This window comes from Ostrinia nubilalis, chromosome Z (genome assembly GCF_963855985.1).
Source record: "Ostrinia nubilalis chromosome Z, ilOstNubi1.1, whole genome shotgun sequence".
Taxonomy (NCBI): domain Eukaryota; kingdom Metazoa; phylum Arthropoda; class Insecta; order Lepidoptera; family Crambidae; genus Ostrinia; species Ostrinia nubilalis.
Window position 1 is genome coordinate 20,730,450 of NC_087119.1, and position 21,438 is coordinate 20,751,887.

The window sequence follows — 21,438 nt, forward strand, 5'->3', positions numbered from 1 at the left end:
ATCGTTATAATTACTGTTAAAGTTAGGTGGTGCAACGCTGGTGCAACGCAGCCTTGACTAATTAAGACTTAAAAAACATTATATTTCACTGAATGGGATTCAAATATAAACCAAAACTAAAAAGCTGGTGAAGTTATTTTTTCAGTCCATCAAGAAATGGCTGAGAAATTAATTATTTAAATTACCTACATATTTTCGCATGGAACTCAAACATAGGCGATGCCGTGACGACACGCCACCTGTTCAAGTTTCAACCAAAATGCCTACCACCCCTGGCGCATTGTCGAGAATGACATTGTCAAAGTGTTCTTCTTCTTTTTGTATATTGGCCAGCCCCCCTAGACAAAACGCACTTTTTGATCGAATCGAAAATCGAAACCGTCAAAACTCCATACAAAAAAACCGGCCAAGTGCGAGTCGGACTCGCGCACCGAGGGTTCCGTACCATTGATTTATGAAATTAAAATTATTATTTTTTATTTAAGTTATTAGTATGAAAGATTACGCGGTAATAAGCGGTTTACGAATACCTACTTGAAGCACAACCTTTGTATCACTATCTCGCTCTCTGTGGGCAGACTCTCTCTTTCTAAATAAACAAAAAATATAAATTTGCTCAAAGTCAATGAAACTCAATGTAAAATCTTTATTTCTTGACATAGGTATCATTAAATGTTAAGTGTAAATACTGGTAAAACGTTTTAGGAAGAAATTACTGTGAAAAATGTTTACAAATGATCCAATGTCGGAAATCACGAAATAAACACTTACGCGTGGAATCTTAAGTCATTTCCAGGACACCACGTACTACCGCAACCACGCACTACAAAATTTTGCACCATTTCTTGTGATAAAACAATGATTTTGTCTTGTAAAAAATCTCAAACGAAATTAACTGCCTAATAAACAAAATAGTAAACAACCGCCATGATGGGTCGGATTGAGCCGATGTTGCCACATGGTACAGATTTCCCAGGAATTGGGATTGTAATTCCCTGATTCGCCAACACATTAAGCATAAACGGCCGACAATTTTGTGATTTTTAATTTAATTAGGTAATCGTAGTTCAAATATTTAATTATTTATTTGTTTAACTTCTGATTTGGTTAGTGAATTGGCTATTTCGAAGAATTTACTAGGAGATTTCAATAAGGAGATAGCAATAGTACAGTCCACACTAAAAAGAGAGGTCGGCCCACAGAGAGCGAGATAGAGATAAGTAGGTATTTGACTCAAGTTGTTGTTCCAAGTTTGGCCTCCATTTTTATCTTTAGCTTCATGTTTTCGACCACTTTTCGACTGGTTTGCGATTATAATTTGCACTTTGTCTAGACTCACAGGTCTTGGATATGTCAAAAATAGGTTAAAAATTTTACTAAGAAAGAATCTTTAGTGACTCTGGCTGAAAAATTAAAAGCTACTAGATTTATAAAAATTGAATCTGTCAACAGCACTGGACCAGGGGTGATTCACTGTTTGTACTCCGAATGAGTAGCGAGAAGTCACCTTCAAATGGCGGGAAATGTTTGTTATGCGCATATTTTGGGACCCTGTAACTTATTTATTTGTAGAGATATTTTCATGATTCTTTCACAAATATTATTGGTTTTACTTATATTTTCAAATTTTATTAATATAAAAAATTGGAAACTTCTCCATTGACGTAGCTCTACTCTAGGTACTATAACGATAATGTAATTGATGTGTAATAGTAAAACTATCAATAGTATTGCCTCTACCAAAATTTTTGCTTAAAATGCCCTATAAATACTATCGATAATTCTAAAATTGGGACAGCGATAGCGTGTTATATGTATGTGCGATACAGCTACGGATCAAGATCGTTTAGTTGACGCAGCGTTGAAACTGTGTGCCGTACATGAAGAAAAATGCAACAAGCGCACTCACTACGCGACGTCGAGCAATTAATAAAACCTGAAATTCGAACGCCAACTTTTTGGTACAACGCTCTTAACTTAATGATAATGAAATAATGATAATGTGTTATGAGAAAAATATAGAAATGAAAGGTGTATTTTGTGCAGTGTAGTGTTTTTAATGTTAAGGACCTAGTAGGTATATGTTTTATTTCTGTTTGGTGAACATAAAGCTTTATTTATGTATTTATAGTAGGTACATTGTTGATTTAGGGTGGATTCGACCAAACAAGAGTAAATATTAATCTCAGAATAAATCGTCAGTTATTCGACATTTTGACATATTTCCCATACTGAAACTGTCAATGTACTAGTTTAACCCAGGAATTATTCTCGGATAAAAGTTTGGTCGAACCGAGCCTTAACGGACAAAACAAATAAACCAATGATAGCTGGACTACGTTTTCAAGACTGTATTTGTAATTAAACTTTTAAAACCCACCTGCCAAACACTCAAACAATTAGAAAAAAAAACAATAACATTATTGAAAAAACAGGTTCCTATTCCAGTTACAGACCAAGAGCAATACTAAATTACTGTAGTTTAGCTCCGCATAGCTGACTCTGTTTTCCACAGTTGTGTGCAGACTGCAAACTATGCAAATGCTATATAGAACTGGTCAGTTAAGCAAGATAAATAACGCAGCATAGATTGGTGTTGTTACTTATAGTTATTTTAATAATTATGTATAAAATTGTAGGCAATCTGTGTAACAACAAATAACAACAAGCAAGATTAATACCGCAGCATAGATTGGTAGATAAAATATAAATAGTCAATGTTTTCATGTATTGTCAACAAATAAATTTAAAAAAAATTTGCAAGTGATACATTACTTCAATCACAAACAAGTTTGTGGTGCCAGTTGGTTTAATTCAATTTGAAAGAGATTTAGCAACCTCAAGCTTTATAACGCTTTAATGCAGCGTTTAGTTAAGGAAAGTCTGCCTTTTTAATGTACCCACAAATGACCAATATATTCATGTTTGAGTGACTGCTTTGTGTAAAAAATACTAAAATGTAAATTATAAGCTGAAGGCAGATGATAAGTGAGGAGTATGGATTTCACCCCCATGTATGTTCTACGATTTTTCGTAGTTTAGAAGTTATTTTTGTGATTTTTTTAAATTTTATGACCTAGGTTTAAACTTTTTATCGTTTTTTTGCATTGACTTTTCGATATCGATAGGTCTAGTCCTCACCTATCACCTGCCTTATAATCTATTCTGAGAACTCTACATTCAGGCTCGGGAGAAAGTGAATAGCATCAATCTGAATAAACTTATTGTCAAAGAATCGAGGCGACACATCATGAGATGTTCAGAGCAGGAACTGTCATTATTGCTAATTCAATCCAATCTGATAAAGGCTGTGGCTTATCGCAAGTTTTAAGTTTTCTTATAAATTAATGTAATTCTTTTAAAGAAATAAATGTATTAAACTATAAACCATCTAAGAGTTTTCACATAGGTATTAAATATAAATTCTGAAGGCATGAAAATAATAATAAATAAGTTCAGTATGTCCTGACTCTCGATAGTAGAGGGCAATATTTATAAATTTAAATCACTGCATTTTGCTTTGCTGAATTACATTATTCAAAAGATTAACAATGAGAGAGATTTTCATTTGGATAACAAAAATGGCCTACATGTCAAATCATGAAAATTTATGAACAAAATGGTTTCTGTTTACCAGTCTCTTGCTACATTATTGCAAAAGATAAATTAATGCAGCAGAATATGAGTTAATCTTGTACTGCACTGGCTGTACCTGAGGCTGTATGTAATGGAGGTGGATTTAGACATGCTAAACCCTAACCTCTTTATAATAAAAGAATACACCTAGGATGATCCCTGGATTAAAATGGCATTTCCATACAAAATCACAATTTAAGCCAGAGTTCAACTAGTAGAGCTTGCAACAGTGCTAAAACATCGGAAACTCGAAATTAAGGTACATAGTAGCAATCTCGTCAATAATGATTATTCTTATAGTGACCATGAAAGTTTAAAACAATATAGAGTTCAACTAGGGTGTAACTTTTATTATAGTTGTTGCAATGTAATGAAATGCATATTTTTCAAAAATTTTGATAGTGATTAGGGGGCGTCCATAAATTACGTGAGGCTTTTAGGGGGGGGAGGGTGTCAACGAAAACCTCACTAAATCTCACGTGGGGGAGAGGGGGGGTCTCGGAAAATATCACGTAATTTTTCCCGCAAGAAATAAAGTAAAATTGCCAGAAAACTGGGTTATTGAAGTAAAAAACAATTATTTGTTTTTGATGATAATGACAATTTATTCTAAACCGTCTAATCAAATTAAACTAAAAATGCCTACATCTGCATTGTGAACACTAAAGATGCAGAATAAATGTCGAAATTAAGAAAATTCGAAATTAAAAAAAAACGTCATCGGCATCGCTATTGCGTAAAAAATTGGCCAAGTGCGTGTCGTGCCACGCGCAGTGTAGGGTTCCGTAGTTGTCTGTCGTTACCACAATATATTTCAGAAGCAAGCAATTACTTCATCTAAAGTCACTTTTCATATTTTCTTCTAAGGAATTTTTACTGCTTAAGAAATTGTATAATACATGAGTCAAATGACTATTACTCTTAAACTAAGTAATGTATCTTAACCGTTATAGTTTTCCTTGAAAAAATTCATCCCCAATTTACATGCAGGAGAGCTACCCTAGATTTTTTTTATGAACATTTTATTTTACCGTTTTGTCGGCGTGATTAATATAAATACCTTCACAAAATTACAGCTCCCCAGTACCAATAGTTTCCAAGCGAAACCTCGGACAGACAGACAGACATGTCGAAACTATAAGGGTTCAGGACTACGGAACCCTAAAAAATGACATTACATACGTATGAAAATATTATGTATTTGTAGTTAAAGTAACCAATAGTCAAATTTGACAGATGTCAAATGACAAGTGGTTAAATAACAGATTTTTTTTTATAACAATGTTTATCTTGACTTTTAGTACATTTTTTAACTACATATTAGTTTACATTTTATTAATATTTAACCATTAGTAGCAAAATTTAACAATTAGTTATTTTAACTATGAATCAAAAAACTGGTCCTAGGTTGAAGCAATTGCTTGTCTTACTAAACGACGGGAAGCTATGGAACCCTGCACTGCGCGTGGCACGACATTGGGTTACTGATTTTTTCACACAGATATAGAAATTCTATATCTGTGTTTTTTCATATAAATCTAATAGACTCGAAGCATAGACATTGCAAAATAGGCATTTTATTAAATATCACGTGAGATTAGGGGGGTGGGGGAGGGGGTCAGGCAAAATCTCACCAAATCTCACCAAGGGGGGCGGGGGGGTTGAAAAATGGCCAAAATTGTCTCACGTAATTTATGGACGCCCCCTACACTATTGCAGTGTGTGATATTTGCCATAGAAGCAGACATCCATGTTTTATGAATTCAATTGTTAGATATTACTATTATGATGTATTACATTGGGGAAATAACTAGTACATAGTTGCTTATGCTTAGTTTTGAAGAAATATTAGATTGTCTGATTTTATAAAATCTAAAAAGTTAACATGAAGTCAAATTTTTTTTCAGACAGAAATAGCACATAAATATTACAAGGAAATAAAAAGTGAACTTAGCAGTGCCACCCTGTTGCAACAGCGATGCCCATCGTAATGGGACTACACTCAGCATATGCCGTGGCCCACGGTGGGGAAGGCCACGACGCTGGTTTTCAGTGGGCCCCAAAGCAAATTAAGCACTCAACTCAAAATGTACTATTTGCAGTGGATGCATTTTCCACACATTTGAGTCCTCATTTTGCAAAGTGCTCATTCTGACTTGACACAATTTAAAAGTTAGGTTTCTGGTTCTTTCAGCTTTTATACACAAAATTCTTTATTAGGTTTTTTTTAGGACTGTAAATGAGGATCACAAAAAAGTTTGTGAGATGTGATGTGAAGCATTTTTAAACTATATTTTGTGACCCAGATAAATGCATATACAGGGTGTTAGGTAAATGGGTATATGAGCCGACACTAGCCCATGTTAACATGGGCATATAAATGGTATAGTGAAGTCAGAAAATTGATATCTTCATTTCATTCATACAAATCGGATTTTATAAAATTTATTTTGTATGAAAACAAAAAAAATTAAAATGATGATATCGAATTTCTGACTTCACCATACCATTTATATGCCCATGTTAACATGGGCTAGTGTCGGCTCATATACCCATTTACCTAACACCCTGTATAATAAATCAATGTTTTATACTAAGAAATAAGGTAGCCATATACATAGCCATTTCAAAAAAATATATACCATGGAAAATATGCATGCATGGAAGAAATACATCTTCATCTGCTAATGCTAAGTTGTATTTCCATGTCTTATCCAATCCAATCTAACAAAGACACAAAATGGAAATAATACTATATTTTTGGTATCATGAGGCAATATTATAAAATGGCAGACAAACTAAAACAACCTGATTGCACATTAAATATGCAAAAGCAAAATAGATAGGTACAGATAAAGAACAGTAGCTTACAGTGCATCTGTTGCCAAAAAAATTTTTGCTGTTGATTTAAATACTAGCACAGAATAATAATAAGTACTACGTACAGAAGTTTTACTTCGCGAAGGTATTTAAAAAAATGTATGCTCAATGTCATTAACAATATGTTGTAATTTAGCCTGTCTCAAGAGTCAAGCATCATTTTGTTGACAAACGTCAGTGATCGGCACTGCGCCGAAGCTATAGGGCTGACTTCGGTAAAATGATGTGACGTGAGGTGCCAAACTGCGGAAAATGGCGGAGGAAATACATGATTTAGCATGAATTATCATGAATAATATTAACTACTTATTTACCTCTCAGTGTCTTGAGGCAACTTAAAAAAGTACATTCTGTGTTTTTATTATTATTTAGGCAGTTAAATACTGCACAGTATTTAGTACACCATTTTCTTTATTTTCTTCCATCATACACGTGCGTGAGTCAATGTTCGCTCGTATGTGAGGCCTTGTCGAATAGCATCCTGTAGGTGGGCCATCGTGCGTGTTTTGTTTTCGATGTAAACTCGCGGAGATGAACAGGCCTGATACTAGTTACAAATACATATACAAGTACAGTTTTTTTATCACTCTAATTTATGAGATTTAGGTTTTATTATTAAAAATATTAATCAAGCACTGGGGTTCAAAAAACTTTTATCCAGAACTCTTCTTTTATGTATGGACATAACGAACTAGCATATAAGGCACCAGCGATAGTCAGACATCATATTCCTAGCCCAGATACCCTGCTAAAGCTGCTGATATGACACGTAAGACGTATTATGAAAAAAATATATACTGAAAAACCTATGTTATTATAGTTCTTGCAACTCTCGAAGGCAAGTTAGTTTTACTTGTGTGATGTGTATGTGTACATGCACATAACAATAGTGTAATGTCTATCAAAACTTTTGAAAAACGAACAATAGCGAGCCACCACACATGTAAAGCTCACTCGCCTACATGAATTGCAACAACTATAACAATATAATGAAATTCATATAAATGATGACATTTTTTGTTTGATTTGCAAAGAAATTCGAGCTGCACAAAAATTCTTGAGGGTAGATTTGTAAAAAGCAAGACTTAGGTGAACAATATCAGGCTTCATTTTGTAAAATAGTGTAAAATGTTCTCATTTTGATATTTTATCTATATCAAGGACTTAGTAGCAGGTTAAATACGTTATTTTTTTAGGAACATTCTACAATATCATGGACTTTGACAAGACAATCGCACACTGTAGCCGATTTTCATAAATCTATATCATTCGCATAGCCAAGATTTTTATCAGATAAAACTGAATTTATTATTATTATTCTGTCTAATGGCTTCAATGGTGCATATTTGAAGCATGCATCGCTGCGTGAGGTCCAGTTGCTAAAAAATTAACGACAATTTATGATATTTGTCGCCGAGAGCGGGAATAAAATGACAACTTACATTGTTAGTTTCGTTGGACGATGAACGCGAACGCTTTTCCTTGTTTTTTGAAAACACAGTACTCATCTTGCATCAATTTTTGGCAAAATAAATTAAATACATGCGGTGACGCTACTGCAAATTGAAATTTTGGCTAAATTTATTCACAACTGGCAAAAACGTGACAAACATGGCGTCTGGCCTAATGTCATGTCAGATAGAATCGCTTGGATCTTTTCGTGGGATTTTTTTATTCTCAACGTCGAAGTAATAACAGTAGTTAAATTAAACAGGGGAATTTTACAATGAAAATTAACTTATTAAATAGTACATGCTCCTGATATTAATTACAATAGAAAAACGATTAATTTCACGTTACCGCTAGATAAGCGGTGTTGCTACACTGAAAAACTATTAATTTTTTGATTTTTTTGAACTTAAATAGGTATAGACAAAATTCATAGAGTAGTCCTCCTCTATAACACTAACGGTTACTAATATTTATAACAACGTTATTTGTTAACCCTTCATTATCATGACGTAAATTCCTCAAAAGAGAACAGGCGAAAATCGTGACATGAATGAAATACCTAAGCCTGGTCCGTGAGCACGTAGAATTTTGTCCAATGACCCCAAGCTACCCATCCTTATCGCTCGCGCGTAATTATGTTGCTGTCGCGCTCGCACACTTACTGCAGGCGCGCGTCGCACAGTCGCAACAGCAATTTATAATTACGCGCGAGAGATAAGGATGGGTAGCTTGGGGTCATTGGACAAAATTCTACGTGCTCACGGACCAGAGCCCCGATTACGGTAACTTTTATCGTTTCCAATCCAGACGTGCTTCATCGATTCTGCGATACGATTGGTCAAAACAGCTGACGTACGCTGTTGAACGACCAATCGTATTGCAGAATCGAGAAGCGTGTCTGGATTGGAGACGTTAAAAATTACCGTAATCGGGGCTCAGGCTTTAGTACCGTGCTTTAGTAATTATTATTCCGAATGAAGTTGTTGAAGAAGAAGAAGGATTAGAAGTTTTTAGCTAAAGACATGATGGGCATCTAGAATGCAAGTTATCGTCCCAAAATGTTAATTTAATCCATAATCAAATGCGGGGAAATCCAGGGTGGAATTTTGTAATGCCATTGTTTTGGAGGGAAAGTACTTTTAATATTGTAGATATAATTTTTTTCTCAAAGAAAACATTCCTTTATTTTTGAAAAGAAATAGAACTGCATTCAAAGATTTCCTACAATTTTATTGCCACACCCGGGAATCGAACCAACTAAAATATGTCAAAATTGTATTGTATTGTAATAAGTGTAAATTACAACCTGTATTTTTATTGCATCAATCGTTAGGAAAACAGAAACATTGTAATAGTATGGTAAATCTTTGAACGCAGTTCTCTTTCTTTTAAAAAATAAAGGAATGATTTCTTTCAGTAAAATTTTCTATCTAGAGTATTAAGAGTACTTTCCCTCCAGGTAGCATTACAAAATTCCACCCTGTACACCCGGCGTCTGGAAAGGTATAACATCTTTTGGCGATCGTAGTTGTTTTGCTATTTGGCATAACGGAGAATAATATTAAAGTCTTGATGAAGAACTTTCTTACTGTTCCAATTTTATCTGTTACACCTTTGATGTAAGGTAAAAATGCTGCCTGACGGACGACTCGCCTCTGAACATTTGCCCCCCTCATACTAGGATAGTTCGAGAAGCGATTAAAATTAAGAAACATAAAAATTTCAATCGGGAGGACGGATTTAAATTGTCACCAGTCCAGTGTCTTACTATTTTAACAGTATAAGTCAATTTCATGAAAAAAACAGCGCCTGTACAGAACAATGGGAAATGATTTCCCACTTTGAAGAAATTTTGCATGCCTTTATGAATAAAGAGACATTATTTCCCACCGTACAACTGGGGGGTTTCTCCCACTTTTACAGGTTTTTGATATAAAGGGATGGTGCCAGGGTCTGGACCAAGTGCTGCCCAGAATTAACCCATAGTGCATTTTGTTCTTCAGTCAGGCCAATTCTAATGTGCTAACCGGAGCGCACTGAAATCTATCCCTGGAGTTAAGAGAAAAAAAGAGTTTGTTTTGAATTATTTACATGCAAAATATCATCGACAATAATGAACTTAACCGTACAGCATCCGTACACGTCACTAGTGCGATTTCTTAGACATTCTTTATAAAACGATCTAGCGCTGTTTTAATACTTTGGTTAGTTGACAGAAATTCATTATTTCCAAAATGAAGCAAGAAGTTCATTTTGGAAATAATGAATAAGTCTTCTCACCTCTAGCTTGTCCAGCTGTTGTGCATGGCTCTTGTCTTTTAACCTTCATCTTGTCCAGCTGCTTGTGTATTGTTCTTATCAACTCACCTTCAGCTTGTCCAGCTGCTTGTGAATGGTGTCAACTCACCTTCAGCTTGTCCAGCTGCTTGTGCATGAATTTTGTCTTCACACCTTCAACTTGTCCAGCTACTTGTGCATAGTTCTTATCATCTCACCTTCAGCTTGTCCAGCTGCTAGTGCATGGCTCGAATCTTCTTTTCTCTCCTTCAGCTTGTCCAGCTGCTTGTGAATTACTCTTGTCTTCTCACCTTCAGCTTGTCCAGTTACTTGTGCATGGTTCTTGTCAACTCACTTCAGCTTGTCCAGCTGCTTGTGTATCATTTCTGTCAACTCACCTTCAGGTTGTCCAGCCCCCCTAGACAAAACGCACTTTTTGATCGAATCGAAAATCGAATCCGTCAAAACTCCATACAAAAAAGGGGCTTTTCGACCACTTTTCGACTGGTTTGCGATTATAATTTGCACTTTATCTAGACCCACAGCTGCTTGTGCAGGGCTCTTGTCTTCTCACTATAAGCTTGTCCAGCTGCTTGTGCATGACTTTTGTCTTCTAATCTTCAGCTTGTCCAGCTTCTAGTGCATGGTTATTATCAAACTCACCTCAGCTTGTCCAGAGCCCCGATTACGGTAACTTTTAACGTTTCCAATCCAGACGCGCTTCATCGATTCTGCGATACGATTGGTCAAACAGCTGACGTACGCTGTTGAACGACCATTCGTATCGCAGAATCGAGAAGCGTGTCTGGATTGGAGACGTTAAAAATTACCGTAATCGGGGCTCAGCTGCTTGTGTATGATTCTGGTCTTCTCATCTTCAGCTTGTCCAGCTTCTAGTGCATGGTTATTGTCAAACTCACCTCAGCTTGTCCAGCTGCTTGTGCATGATTCTGGTCTTCTCATCTTCAGCTTGTCCAGCTGCTTGTGCATGATTCTGGTCTTCTCATCTTCAGCTTGTCCAGCTTCTAGGGCATGACTATTGTCTTCTCATCTTCAGCTTGTCTAGCTTCTAGTGCATGGTTATTGTCAATTTCACCTTAGCTTGTCCAGCTGCTTGTGCATGATTCTGGTCTTCTCATCTTCAGCTTGTCCAGCTTCTAGTGCATGGTTATTGTCAAACTCACCTCAGCTTGTCCAGCTGCTTGTGCATGACTATTGTCTTCTCATCTTCAGCTTGTCTAGCTTCTAGTGCATGGTTATTGTCAATTTCGCCTTACCTTGTCCAGCTGCTTGTGCATGATTCTGGTCTTCTCATCTTCAGCTTGTCCAGCTTCTAGTGCATGGTTATTGTCAAACTCACCTCAGCTTGTCCAGCTGCTTGTGCATGATTCTGGTCTTCTCATCTTCAGCTTGTCCAGCTTCTAGTGCATGGTTATTGTCAAACTCACCTCAGCTTGTCCAGCTGCTTGTGCATGACTATTGTCTTCTCATCTTCAGCTTGTCTAGCTTCTAGTGCATGGTTATTGTCAATTTCACCTTAGCTTGTCCAGCTGCTTGTGCATGATTCTGGTCTTCTCATCTTCAGCTTGTCCAGCTTCCAGTGCATGGTTATTGTCAATTTCGCCTTAGCTTGTCCAGCTGCTTGTGCATGGTTCTTGTCAACTCACTTTCAGCTTGTCCAGCTGCTTGTGCATGATTCTAGTCTTCTCACCTTCAGCTTGTCCAGCTGCTTGTGCATGATTCTGGTCTTCTCATCTTCAGCTTGTCTAGCTTCTAGTGCATGGTTATTGTCACTTTCGCCTTAGCTTGTCCAGCTGCTTGTGCATGATTCTGGTTTTTTCATCTTCAGCTTGTCCAGCTGCTTGTGCATGACTATTGTCTTCTCATCTTCAGCTTGTCTAGCTTCTAGTGCATGGTTATTGTCAATTTCGCCTTAGCTTGTCCAGCTGCTTGTGCATGATTCTGGTCTTCTCATCTTCAGCTTGTCCAGCTTCTAGTACATGGTTATTGTCAAACTCACCTCAGCTTGTCCAGCTGCTTGTGCATGACTATTGTCTTCTCATCTTCAGCTTGTCTACAGTCTAATTTTTTAGAAATCAGCAGAAATGTCATCAAATATGGCCAACTGACATAAAAATATTTTTGGTCTGTGAACTAGTGATGCGACAAAACCTCTCGTTAATCGCGAAGTGAAATTATTATTGTAGTACTTGCGTATCATCGCCGGGTGATCGTCAAAATACTAAAAATATGCAACAAAGTCGCAACATTGAATGTGAACTGATTATGAAATTTTCGAGAACAGGAAACAAACTGTATGCCCAGATGTAATCAAAAAACACACTGGACAGTAAAACAATCAATGATATCCGTAAAGTTATTAAACTTCAAATAGTTGCAAAAAGTTCTGTTTGACAGTGTTGCTACTAGTGACATCTCGCTCGCTCAGTTCTTTGTTGCTCTATTCCGCTAGGGAGGTAATTTAAGATGCTATCAATGAGGGTTTTCGCGTTTGAAAAATCCCCCAGATGGCAATACGTGGACGCGAGGTCCAAATGCTGCGTGATTGGTGGATTTTGACATATCTGTCAATGTCATGTCAAAAATAACCAATCATGCAGCATTTGGACCTCGCGTCTACGTATTGCCATCTGGCGGATTTTTCAATCGCGAAAACACTAATTGAAAGAAGATTTTTATTTTCTTTTATTTTATTTACTTATGTAGGAAAATAAGCAATGGAACAATACGTAAGCATAATTGCATAAAAAAGTAAAATAATTTCGTTTAAATAAAACCGACGAAAAATTAAACTGACTCCGAAAAAGTATACACTAAAAGTAGAAAAATAATTTTACGTTATCTCCAATATTGTCGAAGTTATCGCTGGAAAATTAAACAAAGTATCGTATATTTTTTATTTAAAATTAATCAGTAATCGGAATAAGTGAATACTTAAAATAATATCGATTAAATTTACAGATTATTGTCTATGACTCACAGGTTACAGCACTGATGTGTCAGAGACAAGTCATAGACAATATGGAGATAACACATGATTTTAAACGTCAAGTCAATTTGACAAGTCTCACAAATTTTCATCGTCCACGTATTTTGCTAAAATAATTTGTTTCAAAGATTGATTTCAAACTTGTATAAACGTGAAAATAAAGTTGGTTTCATGGGCTTGTTAAATAATGTGTATGATATTATGAACACGTAAGTGATTATGGTGTAATTGTGTATGAAAGTGTCTGTTTACATCTCTGCTGGATTCTAAAAAATCAAGGTATAGCTTCTAGTGCATGGTTATTGTCAATTTCGCCTTACCTTGTCCAGCTGCTTGTGCATGATTCTGGTCTTCTCATCTTCAGCTTGTCCAGCTTCTAGTGCATGGTTATTGTCAAACTCACCTCAGCTTGTCCAGCTGCTTGTGCATGACTATTGTCACCTATGATCTGAGATTGTCACGGTAATACTATCATACAGTATTGTAAATTCATATAAACGGACGAAACGCGAGCTTTCCTTCGAAATTCAAATCTCGGTATGCGCTCGACATGAAAAAGTCGGGGGTGTCGCGAATGTGCCACAGTAATAAACGGACGATGTGTTGTTTTTTAAACAGTAAGCGTTCTTTTTTTATAAAAATAATTACAAATACCTATTTATACAGAGTGTTAGGTAAATGGGTTTATAAGCCGACACTAGCCCAGTTAACATTAAATGGTATGGTGAAGTCAGTGATATCATCATTTTATTTTTTGAATTTTCATACAAAATAAAATTTATAAAATCAGATTGGTATGAAAATACAAATATTTTTTTTATTAAAATGATGATATAATTTTTCTGACAGGCTAGTGTCGGCTTGTAAACCCATTTACCTAACACCCTGTATAATAATCAAGCATTTTGTACGCCTCAGTCGAGGCGCATACATTTTACGGTCGCCGCAAACACAACGTGCATTTTTATCCTATTTCATTCACTAAGTATTTTATTTGTCAAAATAAAAAATTACATTCACAAAACTAGATAAAAATTCTTAGTAGGCAGATGTAATGAATAGGGTCTGTAGGTGGGCAGCCCTATCGCATGTTGTCATACCGTGACGTTCCGCGCGGCTGTTGACATTTATTTCAAAAATATGGTCGAGTTGGAATACTGTATAGATATAGATGACCCACGCTGAACTGTCCCACCAAACTCAATGACAGGGGGGCGCTACCATCGTTCAACTATATGGTTTCCAATATGGCAAAAATCTGAACCAGCGATCCGGTATTGACGGTGGCGCCCCACTGTCAATGTCATCGACAGGACAGTCCAGTATTTTGGAACTATAGTATTACCGTGCTATTGTCTTCTCATCTTCAGCTTGTCTAGCTTCTAGTGCATGGTTATTGTCAATTTCACCTTAGCTTGTCCAGCTGCTTGTGCATGATTCTGTGGGTCTAGTCAAAATGCCATCCCAAACCAATAGGAAGTTTTCACTAATGTCAGTCGCCGCGTCACCAGTAATTCGATTCGATCGGAAAATGGCAGCCAAAATGCACATTGAACCACCAACGACGCGGCGATATAAAAGTTCATTCAAAATCGAATAAAAGTTAAAAAATGTCTATGACTTTGCGATTGTTTTTACTTTTTTTAGCTTTTTTTTTTTAAATTATTTTCTTCCTTCTTTCTGCTCTCTATTTACGTCTATGCTTGGTTGTCAAATTAGCTGTCAAAACGACATCGCGATACGGATTTGTCAAAACAGCCTTAGGGTGGGTTGCACCATCTTAGTTTAACTTTGAAAAACGTCTAAAATCTGTCAAACTCCATACAAAAAGCACCGGTTAACGTCATAGTTACGGTCAAAGTTAGGTGGTGCAACTCACCCTATTGGTTTTCGATATAATCGAAGCTTATCACCGGGGTTTTAGTAATCGCAATGAAAATGGCGGGTGTTGCGATTCGATTCGATTTTGATTGAGTCTTAAGTGCATGTTGGCTAACACCCGTATTCACCAGTGGGTAGACACTTCTCATACAAAAACTAGTCTCTATATGTAGCAATTGATATACAACCTTATCCCTTAAGTAATAAAGTGCATTTTGGATTGATTTCACTATAGCAGGGGAACCCGCGGATCAATACCACCATACTAAAAATAATTGTTAGTGTCCTTATGTTGGTAGTATTGTTAGTTTGACAAATGAAAAAAAATGTCTGTCAATTGAGTTTGAGTTTTAAACCGGCGAATTGATTCGTGTGAAGTTATTTTCTCAGATTTGGTGCAATATTACTGTAAATAAACTTTTCTGTCGTTTACGTTGAGTTGATTAAGTTCCTCCGTATCGGGCGTGATAAAGTTTGCTGTTCAGTGTTATGTTTTTTGTGAGATAGAGACTCTTTTAAATAAGCTGTGTTTCAACTTCTACAGAAGTTTAAACTCTTATTTACTTTTCTGTTTAATGGGTATGTTATCTACTTACTTGAAATATTAGATCTATTACAAATCTATTTTTCATTAAAAACAACCCTATGTGATGAAAATGTAAATGTACTTTCAAAACTGGTAAATGCATGAACCAGGGCATTGACACTGGTTGGAGAGAAATTATAGGCTTTGTTTAATTAATACCTATTTCATTTTAGGCTTCTACTGATAATGGAGAGTAGAAACAACAAGAAATGCGTTATTTGTAATAAGAGGCGAAGTCGTGGTGGATCACCCTTACTTTTGAGTAGGTTTCCTCTGGATTCTGACCGGTAAGTTTCTAATAACACTCATTTATTACAAGATAATTTTACTGATTGTGTAAACTTAAAGGCTGGGATTAATATTTTTAATCATACAGTAAATAACCATAACCAATTTTTAATTTCAGTATTTTGTTTCGTACTCTGTAAATGAATTGCATAACAATACTAAAAGAAATTAGTTGATGAATAAATTTCAGTTTGTTATTCTTTTTCTTTTCTAATAGGTATTTCTTATTTCAGTTGTCGAATGTAGGTTAAAAATGCTGGCATAGAAGACTTAGCATATGTACCTATTGAAAAGTTACACCAACTTAAGTTTGTTTGTGGTGGGCACTTCACTCCTGAATCCTTCAATGCCAAAGGAACTCGGCTGAAGAACTCAGCTATTCCAACACTGGAATTGAGCAATCCCATCTTGCCAGATGAAGTTTTGACAGAGTTTCCTCTTCATGTAAAAGACTCCAATAAAGAAAACCTCAAGACAGGTATGATGATGACTTCAATTATTTTTTTTAAATTTAATTTACTATCTGTCAATTTTTCTGAATTATTTAGATGTCTTAATTAATTTTCTTTGGTTTCCAAAACAAACCAACCGAATGCAATTTAACAAGGTTCTTTCTTTGTAACCACAAACATGAGTGTTGTATGCTTATCAATAAATAATATATAATTTCAATTATTAATTATATCTATACTTTGTTACAGTTCTTTATGATCATTCATATTGCATTCCAAAGAAGTCAAATCCAGTTGAACGAGGTATGTTTATCTAAAATTATACTAATAATATAAAAAGGAAATATTTAATTGTTTGTTTGTATTTGATCGGCTCCGTAACTCGAAGCCAAGATAGCCTAAAGTGCGGGTTAGAACCCCACAGCTTGAATATTGTAGTAAACCCACTCGTAACACAATTTAGCTTAGAATGAGGTGTTGAGTTAGAGGGACTTTAGTAATTTGTGTAATACAAATTCTTCAAAAAAAGTACCGGACCAATTTGAAAAATTTTAGGCAATCTACATTAATTAGCCAGGTCAGCTAGTTTAATAATATTTATAAGCTAGTAATTTTTAAATTGAGCAAGACATGTACTAGACTGATTGTACCCTAAAGTTGGGTAAGAACATGACATTTTATTACCCAATTCACATTTCATTATCTGCTTTCAGTTCCCCTTACAACTACAACCAAACAACTAAATTCAACATGTTTGGGAGCTGTGGATATACCAGATTCTGGTATTTCTGTGAAAACAACTTTTGAACCTCTTCCTTCTACTTCCAATGCACCAGAACATATGACCTATAAACCCATTGCTCATGGTAAGTGTACAAACTAATTATTTACCTTCTAAAATATGCCTTCCCTCAAACTAAAGAATGCCACCCTGGATGCGTTCTGCAGTCTGCAGTCAGGTCAAAATGAACTTATAATATGTACAACATTCTAGGTTTCTGTACATTTTATATTAATGCGATTTGACCGTGCGGATACGAACAAAGAACGCAAAGCACACGTGACTGATTGCCTTATCACGACCACTTACAGATTGTCTTGACATACCCGCAGACCGCATCCAGAATGCAGAACATTAAAACCTCTAAATGCCTTTAATTTAATATTATGTCATTGTTATTGAAGGTGGGCCCACGCTTCATATTTTATGAGAAGAGCTATCATTATCCTGTCTTTGCATTTTTTTAAAACTTGATAATGATTGATTGATTTGGAAATAATATGTTTCATAAAACAACAAAATAAATTTTAAACTAATTTGCATATTTATAATATTTCAGATGATAAAAACATTTGCCATCAAGATGCACAGGCAGAAATATTAGTCCACAGTTATAAAAGACCTAAGAAAAACATTGAAATGAAAGGTAAGATAAAACATACCTAATTTAAAAAACTAAGTAAAATTGCTGATTAATTAACCAATATTCAATTCAATTTGCTTTAATGTTGTTTTTTTACTAATGGAAATGTTTTTATTACAGACACTTCATCAACATTTACAATTAAAGAGAAGAGGCTTTGGCGACAGTTACAAAATGCAAAAAAAACAATAAGGAATATAGCGAAGTCAAGAGTGAATTTAGACAAGTTAGATTCTGAAGTGCTGACATCGTTAGTAAAGGATGTAGTGCAGAATAACAAAAAAAAGTCACAAGGAAAAAGGTGGACTTTAGCCAACAAAATATATGCTTTGGCTATATTTAAACGGTCCCCTAAAGCATACCGCTATATGCAAAAGCTGTTTACGCTACCAAGCACTAAAACGCTCCAAAGGATTTTAAAAAATATACCAATGGAGCCTGGTATAAATAAAAATATAATTGATATGTTAGAGGCAAAAGCATCAAGTATGCCAAAGGAAAATAAATATTGCTCGTTAATATTTGACGAGATGGCGTTAAAGAAACGGATAATTTATAACGAAATTGCTGATAAAGTGGATGGCTACGTGGATTATGGAGAGGGCGAGAACATGGGACGAGAAAAGAAAATTGCAGACCATGCGTTAGTGTTTATGATACAGGGTGCTAAACATAAATACAAACAATATATTGCGCACTATTTTGTGGAAGGCACAATATCAACAGCAAAACTGGCAAAAATTATATCGGACATCATCAAAAAATTAAAAGAAATCGGATTTGTGGTTCTAACAACAGTTTGTGATCAGGGATCTACAAATATAGGAGCTCTTAACATGTTAAAAAGAAACTGTGGACAAGGCATAGATAGCAACTTTTTCTCTGTAAATAATGACAAAATTTTTATAATCTATGACATCCCTCACTTGTTCAAATCATTACGAAACAATTTCTTTAAAAGTGGAAATATGTCTTTCGATGGAAAAATTGCACAATGGAGGCATTTGGTAGTTGCAGAAGAACACAACAGAAATTTTTTAAATTTTAAAAAACTGAATAGTACCATTGTAAATCCAACATTCAAAACTAAGATGAGGGTGAAGTATGCTGCGCATGCTCTGAGTAATACCGTGGCAGCTATTTTAAAAATGATGGCATGGAAAGAAGTTTCTGATTGCAATGATACAGCATTTGTGATTGAACAGTTAGATAAACTATTTGATTGTACAAATGGTCCATCATCTTTAAATGACGTAAAGAAAGGGATCCGGGAAAATGTTTCCACATCAAGTAATCACATTGAGTCTTGGACCTTTTATACTGATAAGTTAAAAACCATAAAATTTATAACAGCAGAAAACACGATACTAAAAAATGTTAAATGCGTAAAGGGATATCAAATATCTATCAAATCCTTAAACGATATTTGGGAAAAGTTAAAGAATGAAGGGTTTAAATATATGAACCTTAGACAGTTTAACCAAGACTCTCTGGAAAACTTATTTGGAATCATTAGGCAACACAGTGTAACCAATAGAAATCCCACTATCACGCACTTTACTGCAGCGCTTAAAACAAGCATGGTTACTGGGCTGAAAGTGCCTCATAGCAGAAGTGCTAATTGTGAAGCAGACAACAATAAACATATGCTGGAATATAAAGACATTTTAAAAACTAATTTAAAAACAACAGAAATAAAAATGAATGTTCAAGATTCCACAGACACTGAATTTTATCCTGTGTTGTCTATCCCGGACCCTGAAAACTTAGAACAGCCCATTGAAAATTTGTGTAGCCTTGAAAACCAACCAGTAGTATATGTAAGCGGGTATTTAGCTGCCAAACTATTACAGAACAGTTCTTGTTTAATTTGTGAAGAGTGTTTGAGCGTGAAAACTCCTGTTGACAATGATTTGTATGCATATATATCTCTTCGCGAATGGTGGCATGATAAAAAAAGTCTCGTTTATCCAACAATTCAATTATGTACCACCGTAAATGAAGCTAAACAATTTTATCATGACCATATTGCCGACCAGATATATATGGAAAATGTTGGAAAATTCATTTTCTTAATGTTGAGTACAAATTGTAATTTTAGTTGGTTTAAATGTCAACAACATAATAAAGAAATTTATGATAAGATGTTTAAAATATTAAGTTACCTTTTTCTAAGAAAAAGTTGTAAAATCATTAATGACAGCTTCATAAAAAGTGAAAACAATTTTGCTGACAAAAGTAAAAAAGCACAGCAATAAAGCATTGAAAAGTAATCTTGAGGCTGAGGTTCGATCAGCTGATAAGAAAATTAAAGATGTTTATAAATAAAAATCCTATTTTTTCTTAGAAAAAGTTGTGAAAATAAAAGTTTACAAAATTATCATTTCTGTACTTTGTTATAATATTCAATAATTCCTCATGCCTACAACTGCTATGTCATGTTCAATACTTATTGTAATATACCTATTTTATTTCGAAATAAATAATTTACGTTACAAAAGTTCGTTTTACTTACACATAGTATAAAATAAAAATAGCATTAAAATATTGAAAGTTCCTATACTAGATATCGATATGCAATTACAACCCTAGCAAAGTATCGATAATCGATAAGTTATTACGAACGTCACTAATACTGTCAGAAAATAATGCATTATGTTGGTAGCTCCGCCTGTAGTTTGTGCGGTTGGTAAAGATTTGCGGGTCGTTCTCTAAAATGCATATGTGTGCGTGAGCTCAAAAAATATCTATGGAGTGCCGTCTCTTACTCTTTTATGCTCTTTGGTATTCACAAACATTACTTTGAGGCCTCATAGTGCGCGTGAATGCACAGGGTCCCAAAAACCTATTCATAGACGATACTTCAGTGGTGACAAGCACTATGCGTCCCTTAGAATGAACGCAAAGCTAAGGTAGCCAGTGGGTCTAGTCAAAACGCACTTTAAAATCGCAAACCCATCGCAAACCGGTCGCAAACAAATAAACAAATCGCAAAAAAGGTCGATAACAAAAAAGGCTTAGTCAAACGGCAAAAAATCGAATCTCAAAGCCCTACCTATCGATAATCGAAAGACTGGATTGAAATTTCCCATACAAAGGCTTAGCCAACATGCATTTAAGACTCAATCAAAATCGAATCGAATCGCAACACCCGCCATTTTCATTGCGATTACTAAAACCCCGGTGATAAGCTTGGATTCGATCGAAAACCAATAGGGTGAGTTGCACCACCTAACTTTAAACGTAACTATGACGTTAACCGGTGTTTTTTGTATGGAGTTTGACAGATTTTAGACATTTGTCAAAGTTAAACTAAGATGGTGCAACCCACCCTAAGGCTGTTTTGACAAATCCGTATCGTGATGTCGTTTTGACAGCTAGTTTGACAGCGAAGCATAGACGTAAACAGAGAGCAGAAAGAAGGAAGAAACTAATTTAAAAAAAAAAAGCTAGAAAAAGTAAAAACAATCGCAAAGTCATAGACATTTTTTAACTTTTATTCGATTTTGAATGAACTTTTATATCGCCGCGTCGTTGGTGGTTCAATGTGCA

At 35.3% G+C, this 21,438-nt stretch overlaps 1 protein-coding gene across 2 annotated transcripts in view; it reads right to left on the minus strand.

The window, feature by feature from the left end:
* LOC135086543 (nuclear pore complex protein Nup153) overlaps positions 1-8,330 on the minus strand; it is a 28,618-nt gene extending 20,288 nt beyond the window's left edge. For both annotated transcript variants that reach the window (XM_063981277.1, XM_063981275.1), the window contains exon 1: positions 7,959-8,330. In XM_063981277.1, the coding sequence (XP_063837347.1) occupies positions 7,959-8,024 (66 nt within the window). In that variant the 5' untranslated portion in view covers positions 8,025-8,330. The remainder of the gene's footprint in view (positions 1-7,958) is intronic.
* Between the last annotated feature and the right edge of the window lie 13,108 nt (positions 8,331-21,438).